General features: G+C 44.7%; 2 protein-coding genes across 4 annotated transcripts in view; one reads left to right on the plus strand and one right to left on the minus strand.

Annotated features, from left to right (window-relative positions):
* The window catches only part of Defb135 (defensin beta 135), a 16,728-nt gene extending 6,851 nt beyond the window's left edge, over positions 1-9,877 (minus strand). Inside the window, exon 1 of the transcript XR_002379738.1 lies at positions 9,679-9,877. The gene's annotated coding sequence lies outside the window, so the exon portion shown is untranslated. The remainder of the gene's footprint in view (positions 1-9,678) is intronic.
* On the plus strand, positions 6,845-8,517 carry Defb136 (defensin beta 136). 3 transcript variants are annotated; one of them, XM_021182472.2, is made up of 3 exons: positions 6,845-6,932; positions 7,329-7,503; positions 8,139-8,517. In XM_021182472.2, exons 2-3 carry the CDS (start codon positions 7,449-7,451, stop codon positions 8,309-8,311), a joined length of 228 nt encoding a protein of 75 aa, XP_021038131.1. In that variant the 5' UTR covers positions 6,845-6,932; positions 7,329-7,448; the 3' UTR covers positions 8,312-8,517. The 3 variants fall into 3 exon arrangements, with proteins under 3 accessions (XP_021038131.1, XP_029325078.1, XP_029325077.1); XM_029469218.1 differs by having other exon boundaries at positions 6,854-6,932; positions 7,400-7,503; positions 8,139-8,492; XM_029469217.1 differs by lacking the exon at positions 6,845-6,932 and adding an exon at positions 6,946-7,036 and having other exon boundaries at positions 8,139-8,492.
* Positions 9,878-10,140: the final 263 nt, after the last annotated feature.

Raw genomic sequence — 10,140 nt, forward strand, 5'->3', positions numbered from 1 at the left:
TGTTATAGTTGTCTCTGGTTAGAGCTTGTTCCTCAGGTGATTCTATTAGCCTCTATCAGCAGACCTGGGAGACTAGCTCTCTCCTGAGATTCAGTGTTCAGAGTACTCTCTGCAGGCAAGCTCTCCTCTTGCAGGGAAGGTGCCCAGATATCTGGTGTTTGAACCTGCCTCCTGGCAGAAGTTGTGATCCACTCACCAGAGGTCCCAAGATCCCGTGGAGAGTCCTGTGGGGGTGTCTGCAGACTCTGCACCCAAGGCGCCCCAGTGCTGGCACGGACCGGAATGGACTTGTGACCCTGGTCAGGCTGGGTTTTCTGCTTCCCTAATTAATGCAGTCTCAGGTCCCTCGAGATTGTATTGGAGCAGAAGTTGTGTTCCACTCACCAGAGGTCTTAAGATCCCATGGAGGGTCCTGTGGGGACCTTGCTGGCATGCTGGTGTGGACCAGAAGGGCATGTTATTGTTCTTAATAGCAGTTCCATAGGAGACTCAACCTGCTAGAGCCCTGCTTCTGTGTAAGACAAGCCAGCAGGGAGCGTTGCCCTAAGAGCTGATGAAATGTCTATGGGAAGAAACCAAAAAACTCTAGCTCTGTTAACTCCAGTCTTCCCCCTAAACCCATCCGACATGGAAGTGCTCAGTAGGCATGCACAGACAGGAAACCAACCTCACCACTTCTCCCACCATATACTCCGTCTTCACCAGTGGAAATTTCCCCTTCTATACTTGGCTGTAAAGACCTAACAAACCTTACCTGTACCAGGATCTCATACTCTGACACAAATGCATGTTCATACTCTGTACTCTCATGCTCTGTTCAGCTGCACCTACTGAGTGTTCTTGGGATCAACCCTTCCTAGACTCTCTAGGATGCTCCCTTCTACTTACTCTTAAAGATTTTACTCCAGGTGTAATCACTTTCAGAAATTCTTCACTGCTTCGTTCTAAGCACAATATGCCCTATAATATTGCATATATAAACTCTCCTAGGTCTTATCTAACTACATCAAAATTATAACCTTGGGAACAGGAAGATTGTTCAGTGGGAAAAGGTACTTGCTACCAAGCCGGGTAACCTGAGTTTAATCCCAAGAACCCACATGACATTCTGGCACATTGTGTGTGAGCTACTATACCCACGATGTGTGTGTGTGCACGTGTGCATGTACACACGTGTGCACAAATGAATCAAGTGAAATTATGGCTTTATAAGTCTCTTCCTGCCATGTTACTACAGGGGAATTTTCTTGGAAATACAGGCAACTGTAAAGTGGCCCAAATACTGACCCCACTGAACTAAACCGAATCTCCTCTCACTCTCTCGAGTATTTTCTTTCATGTGCTCTACTGGATTTCCCTCTTCAAACAGCCATGACGAAACTTCAGCCGTTCAAGTGTTTCCACATTAGCTCTGTGCCTCATTCGTTCACTCCCAGCACTGTGGTAATGCTTGTCTCTGAAGCCCCTCATCGTTCTCAGAAATCCAAGGAATAAACATCGCCTAACTTATTACACTTTGTTAAGACTCTGAGAACAAGCTCCCAGGTGTTACAATGTCTGTGGGAAGAGTCACAGACTGTGGACAGTTGACAGGGGCCAAGAAAAGCAGCAACAAGCCCTGGGGACTTCTGGGCAGCTATCCCAGGGTGTGAGAGCATGAAGTCTTAAAAGCAAATGCCAGGGGCTTTCTTATCAAAGGCAATAATAGTTTCAACTAGTTACACAATCACTTCGGGCAGGTATGTTTCCCATCCACTAGGGACAACCAGATCTTACAACTTTTATTGAACTTACCCAAGTACAGAAAGTGATTAATCTGTCTGTCTGACTGTCTGTATGTCTGTCAGTCGGTCTATCTATCTATCCATCTATCTGCCTGTGTCTGAATAATGTTCTATGTAGCCAGCTTGATTCTTTTGGTCTGAAGTCACCTCTCATTGATCATAGATTCTCAAGCATCCTGCAACTGTACTCTTAACTATATTTTTACTTTTTTTTTTTGAGAATTTCATACATGTTTAGCCCAAGGTCAAATGCATTCCTTACTCTATACCACCAGAACCACACTACCACCTCTTTCTCCTAACTTCAAGTACTCTCTTTTTTAACCTATTGAGTTCGTTTAGTGCTGCCAGCATGTGCATGGATAGAGGACCATCCACCAGAGCATGGGCAACCTACCAGGGTCACCTCCCGGAAGAAAACTGGCTCCTTCCTCCCCCCAGCAGCAATCACTCCTAGTTCTGCTAATAGGGTAGAGCTGTGTGAGCCCCTCTTCCCTCGATGCTAGACTTCTCACCGGCTTAATCTTGTGCAGCTCTTGTGCCTGCAACCTTAGCTGCTGTGCAACTCCAAGGCTTATCCCAATATACAGATCTACAGGAACATAGCCAGAGAGTGGAGTGTTCTGGATAAGACCTCAAGAGGCAATTTCATCAAGGCCAAAGGAGAGGCCATGGTAAGGCCCTCAATTCCTGAGTTAAAGACTCACATTTTGAAGATGCAAGAAGCAATGGTGGAGGTCATTTCTCCTCTTATTCACAGACATTACCCTTGAGGTTCTCTGTGGGGCTGAATGGAGCCAATAGAGCAGCCCTGCACTAGCCAGCTCAGTAAGAGAGGTGCCTCTACCTCTTTCCAGATAGTTTAGGGTCTGGAATCTCCATGCAATTTGAGAAAGTAGCAACTTATAGAATGCATGTACCTTCTGAACATGTGTGTGCCTCCCACTAATAGGGATGAGTGCAAGTCAAACAGAGACATGGGAACACCTATCAGCTTCCTTCACATCTCCCAAGATTCTCAACGGATTGAGGGGGTATGTCAACAAATCTCCTCTAGACAGGTGGTTCTCGACCTTCCTAATGCTGTGACCCCTAACACAGTTCCTCATGTTGTCAAGGTAACTCCCATCCATGAAATTATTTTTGTTGCTACTTCATAACTGTAATGTTGTTGCTGTTATGAATCTTAATATAAATATCTGTGTTTTCCAATGGTCTTAGGTGACCCACTGGTTGAGAAACACTTCTCTAGGAGGTGGCTAGCCTAGGCAGTTCATAGTCTTTTTTGTTAATTGATAGATCTATAAAATTTTCCACATATGGTAGTGAATACCTGTAATACTAGTGCTAAAAAGTCTGAGGCAGAAGAATTGGAAGTTCAAAACCAGTCTAGGCTACATTGCAAAACCTGATCCCCCCAAAATAAACTAAAATCTTACATATTAAAAGAAAACACACAGACATTGTGCAATGTTTAAGTTAGATTAATTATTCATAGTCACAAACATTTATCACCTCTTTTTGGTAAAAAGCCTTGTTTCATTTTGCTTGAACTCACTGAGACTGGCCTTGAACTCTTGATTGTCCTTCCTCCACCGCCAGAATGCTGGGCTTATGGACATGAGCCATTATGCCCAGCTGGTAACAATTTTAAAATTCCTTCCCTAGCTGTTTTAAATGTACAGAACAGTATTGTTATCTATGGTCAACCTAGTGTGCACACTATAACTTCCTGCTTCCATTTAGCTGTAACCTAGACACTTGAGGGACTTGTCCCACAGCCCTCTCTGCCTGCCCTCCCTCCTCAAATAACCACAGTTCTGCTCTCACCTTGTGCGAGGTCAATGTTTTAGACTCAGACATTGTGTGAGTGAGAGAGTGTGGTGCTTCTCTTTCTTATCCCACTTTACAGGACTCCAGTTCCATTCATGTCAGGTGATTAATATTGAACATAGGTGCCCTTTCTTTTTGCCTTGCCCAGTCATCAGTTGAGAGAAAATATCAATTTACTGATATTGTGGGGAGGTTTTTTTTCATAATTGATATGGAAGTCCCTGGTGTCTTTTTGACATGCCAATTTCATCTCTTTTTAACAAATTTCCACTAGTGTCATTCTTGATGATAAAGTAGTCTCTTTGAATTTCTAGAAGATCCTTGGGGTGGTTTGAATATGCTTGGCCCATAGGGAGTGGTACTGTTAGGAGGTGTGGTCTTGTTGGAGGAAGTGTGTCACTGTGGGGGTGGGCTTTGGAGGTCTCCTCCTGCACTCAGGCTCCACCCATTGTGGAAGAGAACTTCCTCTTACCTGCCTGAGGAGGCTGAGTTCTCCTTTGGATTGAGATGTAGAGCTCTCAGCTCCTTCTCTACCACCATGTCTACCTTGATACTGCTGTGTTTCCCACCACCATGATGACAATGGACTGAACTTCTGAACTTGGAAGCCAGCTCTAATTAAATGTTGTCCTTTATAAGAGTTGCCTTGGTCATAGTGTCTGCTCACAGCAATGAAACCTAATTAAGACAGCCTTCCATCTAGAGACTGCCATATCCAGGGATCCATCCCATAATCAGCCTCCAAACGCTGACACCATTGCATACACTAGCAAGATTTTGCTGAAAGGACCCAGATAGAGATGTCTCTTGTGAGACTATGCCGGAGCCTAGCAAACACATAAGTGGATGCTCATAGTCAGCTATTGGATGGATCACAGGGCCCCCAATGGAGGAGCTAGAGAAAGTACCCAAGGAGCTAAAGGGATCTGTAACCCTATAGGTGGAACAACATTATGAACTAACCAGTACCTCGGAGCTCTTGACTCTAGCTGCATATGTATCAAAAGATGGCCTAGTCGGTCATCAGTGGAAAGAGAGGCCCATTGGAGATGCAAACTTTATATGTCCCAGTACAGGGGAATGCCAGGGCCAAAAAGTGGGAGTGAGTGGGTAGGGGAGGGGGTATGGGGACTTTTGGGATAGCATTGGAAATGTAAATGAGGAAAATACCTAATATACATATATATATGACAACCTTCCATGCTATTGCCCATAATGGTTCTACTAATTTACATCTCAACCAATAGTCTGCAAATATTCCCTCTTTTCACGCCCTCCCCAACACTTGCCATCTTCTGTTTTTCTAGTGTAGCCATTCTTACTGGAGCCAAATATTTAATCCCAGTTTTTATCTGTATGTCTAGGTAGTTAGTGATGCTGAGCAGCAATACTTTTATAAAAGGTATCTTTTCTTCCTATTATACTGATAGCCATCATTCTTGGGAAAGTGGTCCGGCATGAGAATATCCATTCAAAACAAAGACATGATTTTAGGTTTGTTATTCAAACACATCATCAAAATACCGCATATAGAAACCAACTCCAGCAGAGCTTGTTTTCTCCATGCAAGCCCTTTCTACGCCCCTGAGCCTTGATTTTACATCTCTAAAAGGATGGCCAGATCTCTTTCCTGTATTTATGATAGCAGATGTTTGAGAAGCAGCTGAAGCTCGTGAGACTGTACATCCAATGCAGGATGCTCTGGAATATCTCATTAGCAAAGACTCCTTCCTTGAGAGAGACACCTCACCACTGGCCACCAACACACTTCAGTGTGGGACCCACCATCATGGTCTCACTCGGCGTTTAATCCACAGTAGTGCTCTTGGTTTAGGAGCATCAGTAGAGACCAGAGTAACACTCTCTCAGCAGGATTTTGTCTATCAGAAAGACATTTGGAGGTCTCTGAAGGAGAAAGAAAGATGGATGCTATAATGGTGATAATACTGAGTACTTACAGGATACCAGCATGAGTGCCGGAAAGATGGCTCTGCTGCAGGGTCCCCAGTGGAGGAACTAGAGAAAGGATCCAAGGAGCTGAAGGGGTTTGTAGACCCATAGGAAGAACAACAATGTGGACCAACCAGTACCCCCAGAGCTCCCAGGGACTAAACCACCAACCAAAGAGTACACATGGAGGGACCCATGGCTCCAGCTGCATATGTAGCAGAGGATGGCCTTGTCGGTCATCAATGGGAGGAGAGGCCCTTGGTCCTGTGAAGGCTCAGTGCCCCAGTGTAGGGGAATGCCAGGACCAGAAAGCGGGAGTGGGTGAGTTGGTGAGCAGGGGGAGTGGGGAGGGGATAGGGGGTTTTTAGAGGGGAAACCAGGAAAGGGGATAGCATTTGAAATGAAAATAAAGAAAATATCTAATAAAAAAATAAAGTAGAAGAAAAAAGATGTCTGTGCTGGTAAAGTACAAGCCTCATAGTGGGGGTTCAGTCCTCAGCACTCACACGAAGGTGAAAGGAGATAACTTCACAACGTTGTCCTTTAACCTCCTCCACATGCATGCTGAACACACATATACACATGTGAACACACACACACACAATTTTTTAAATAAAGTATACCTGAGTTGGAGAGATGGCTCTGCAGTTAAGAGCACTAGATGTTCCTTCTGAGGTTCTGAGTTCAATTCCCAGCAACCACATGGTGGCTCACAACCATCTACAATGAGATCTAATGCCCTTGTTCTGTCATGCTGGCATATATGTAAATAGAAAGCTTAAATAAATAAATATCTTTAAAAAAATAAATAAGTATACCAGCAGAAATGCATATATATATGCATATATATATATATCCTCATATCTTCAAAAGAGAACTTCCCACAATGCATGTGGTTTTGGAGAAGATGAAGATGGAGCTGAGCTACTAAATAAAGTCTTCAAAGAGAGTATGCCTTCAAAGCACAGTGTAATCAATAAAACTACACTCTACGGGCATCTTACAGACTACGGTGTGTGGGCCACTTGGCAAAAAGCCTACCTCAAAGGACAGAATAACATCAGAGCTTGTATTAATCATTCATTACTGCCCCAAGGAGTGTGGGCCTAATGGCACTTTCCAAAGGCCACATCCTTACCTCCAGAGAATTAATGTTCAGTTCCACCTCTGGATCTAGGCATCTGACCTTGAAAACAGCCCTCCTATGAAAAAGCAGAATGAGTTCCAGCCCAACTACCCAGCTGCCCCGCAGTGGGGGCTCCTCCCTCTTGCCTGAGGTCCTCAAGAGACCCAGATTGGTGTCTCAAGCCATTTGGAAAAGGAAGCTCACTGGGGAGTTTTCCACAGCAGAATCTGGACAGACGAGTAAGTAAAACTGAATGAGGAGACTTCTCCACTCGCTGAGCAAACCCTCTACTCTTAGTCAAACCCTGTTGACATGCTAAGAGCCTTTTGCTTCTTGGAACCCTGTGAGTATCTTTTACCTGTGCCCCTCCCAGCCAGGAATTGCCTGTGCTCTGTAGTACAGTTTTTGTGACCCCTGGGCTTTCAATGTGACTTGCAGGCAAATGACATAACCATTTTTCTCCTGAAATTTCGAAAGGGGAGAGGAAAAGTGCTTAGGCCTTGCGTGAGAAGTCCTGCTTCCATGGGTAGGGCCACTCTGTCCTTCGCTGAATGCCTTCAACTCGTGTGCTTTGAAGAATTGAGGGTAGTGCTGAACGGCCCAGGGCCTCACCCCTCTTCTTCTGACCTCTATAGAAGCTGGGATCTCCCTGGAAGAGTGAGCTTGAATCCAGCCCCACCTAACCCAGATCATCTCTATAAACAAGGCTTCCAGACAGCTGTCTCGGCAGTTCCAGCTCCAGACCCTCCACAGCTATGAACCTGCGTCTTTCGTGCTTACTGTTCATCCTGGTGACATCATTGCCTGCAGGTAGGCGGTGGACTATGGGTCTGAAAAGGTCTCTTAAAAGCTGAGATCCTAAAATTTTAAATAGATGATAGATAGATAGATAGATAGATAGATAGATAGATAGACAGACAGACAGACAGATAGATAGCCTGATCTATGGGTATAAGCCCAGAATGGGAAGTTCCACCCACAGGAGATGGGCCATCGGTTTAGGGCTAGGTAGTGGTTAAGGGTTGCCTTTCTCTATACGAACCATCTTTCACTATTTCCTGAAAACCTCCAGGACCTTTAGGAGAGTTCTTTTCATGATGCATACATCTCTACTCACCATATTCCTATTGTTTTATTTTAATTCAGAATCTCTCTGTGTAGCCCTGACTGTCCTGGAACTAGCTATGTAGACCAGGCTGGCCTTGAACTCCTAGAACTGCCTCAGTATCTAGAGTGCTAGGGTTAAAGGTGTGCACCAGCATGCCCAACTCAAATCCCTCTTCATAGACCTAGCCGCCACAGTCTTACTGAAGTATGATAGGAAGTAAAAGGATGGGTCCCAGAGGGAGAATGAGCAGATACCAAACTCTCCATCAACAAGAGAAAACAAGCCCAGGTTCGTTCCTAGCTTTCTGAAGACTGATTGCCCTTTCTCTATTCTTCAGGTCACTGTTCGATCGGGAATAAGGGTATATCCTTTGAGACATGTACCACAATCGAAGGCTTGTGCTTCTTTGGTTGTAAGTTAGGGTGGGTATGGGTTGCCTACTGTAACAACATAATGTCCTGTTGTAGAAAGGATTCCAACTTTGTACTTCCTCAAACCAAAGGTATATGACCTAGCCTCACAGCTCCAGTTAAAAGGCCATGTGAATGATTAAAAACTCCCAATCTGTCTGTGAGGCCCAAGAGCTCAAGAAAAAGTGGAGGTGACAGATAAGGATGACGCTGGTCATGTGTCTGTTTACTGGCAAAAGCCCAGATGGCATTTTGTAAGAAGCTTTGCAATAAATGGCACCCCATGGTCTTCCTTGTCTTAAATCATAAATTTCCTGTTTCAAATTCACCTGTGTGGGGCTGGAGAAGCGACTCGGTGGTTAAGAGCACTGGCTGCTCTTCTAGAGGACGTAGGTTTGTTTCCCATCACCTATATGTAGCTCACACCGTCTGTAACTCCAGTTCCAGGGGATGTAATGCTGTCTTTCGGCTTCTACAGACATTTCACTTATGTGGGACACAGATACACAGGCAGGCTAGACACCACATACATAAAATTAAATTGAATTAAAAAAAAAAAAAGCAAAGAACAAATTCAACGGCTCCATACAAGCCACAGGCCGAAGGAAACGACATTCTCCGAGAAATGTCCATGAGAATAAGAAAAAATAACTGACATGAAGCTCTCAGCATTTTAACTGTTTTGCATATATCAAGTTACTTAACCTTGAAACAGAATCTGATTTCTTTAAATGATGGATTTTTTTCCAAGATCATACAAGTAATAACTTAGTTTGTCCTGGGTTTGCACCCAGTCCATCTTCATTTTTTTCTTGTTATTATTAATTTATGTATATTTCATCAGGCTTTAAGTACACCAGTAGGTTATCCAATACCAAATGGTCAGCCCTGAAAAACATATAGCTACAAGTAATATGTGAACTGAACATGTTATATTTACATATTTGGGAACACACACATGTGCACGACCCAGCCTGTCTTGACTGCATCTGCTTTTGATTGCACTGAACTTCTTTCCTCTTGGGAAGTTCAGGAGTCTGGCTTGGCTATAGTTTCAATGAGCAGTTATGAATCCAACCAGAGGCATGAAATACTGGGCCATCAAAACCCTTTTTTAAGGCTCAAAGTCATAAAGCTCTGCTTTCTGAGTTCCATTTCTGACTCCAGGCACAGGTCCCACCCATTGACATCACTCCTTTTTTTGTTTGTTTGTTTGTTTTTGTTTTTGTTTTTCAAGACAGGGTTTCTCTTTCTAGCCCTGACTGTCCTGGAACTCACTTTACAAAGTGAGTAGACCAGGCTGGCCTCGAACTCAGAAATCCGCCTGCCTCTGCCTCCCAAGTGCTGGGATTAAAGGTGTGCGCCACCACGCCCGGCGACATCACTACTTTTGCCCATATATCATGGACCTTCACGCTCAGTGTCAAGCCCTCCACACAACTGCCTTTTGCCAGCGTGCTTCCTTACCATCCGTTCCCATCGCCCCTGCCTCAGGGGCAGAACCACCAGACGCCATCAAGATCCTCATAATTCATCAATGAGAATGGTTGGCAGCCTCAGGTCAGGATTGGTCTTCCCCAGACTGTGGTCACAGTACACAGTAACACTCTATGGGCACGGCAGGAGGGAGCCACCTGCCCACAGGTCTCCAGCTTCTGGTCCTCATACTTCTGGGGGGGGGGAGTCACAATGGGTTCACACAGCTAATAAGACTCTAATGACGTGATACTTTGCTTAGCCCTTTTGAGACCGTCGAGTAACATCTATAGCATGTGGCAACCTGCACTGGCTCCTTAAAGCGTGTCCTCTTACCAAAAGAAAAATGGGAGTGTATGGGTCTTCCCACTTTCGTGGATTGTCAGCTGATTCAATTCATGAGGACAAAGGGAGCAGAGACATCAAGGAGGGGGAGGGGTGGCCCGTGTGGGT

The sequence above is a fragment of the Mus caroli genome, chromosome 14, assembly GCF_900094665.2.
Source record: "Mus caroli chromosome 14, CAROLI_EIJ_v1.1, whole genome shotgun sequence".
NCBI classification, from domain to species: Eukaryota; Metazoa; Chordata; class Mammalia; order Rodentia; family Muridae; genus Mus; species Mus caroli.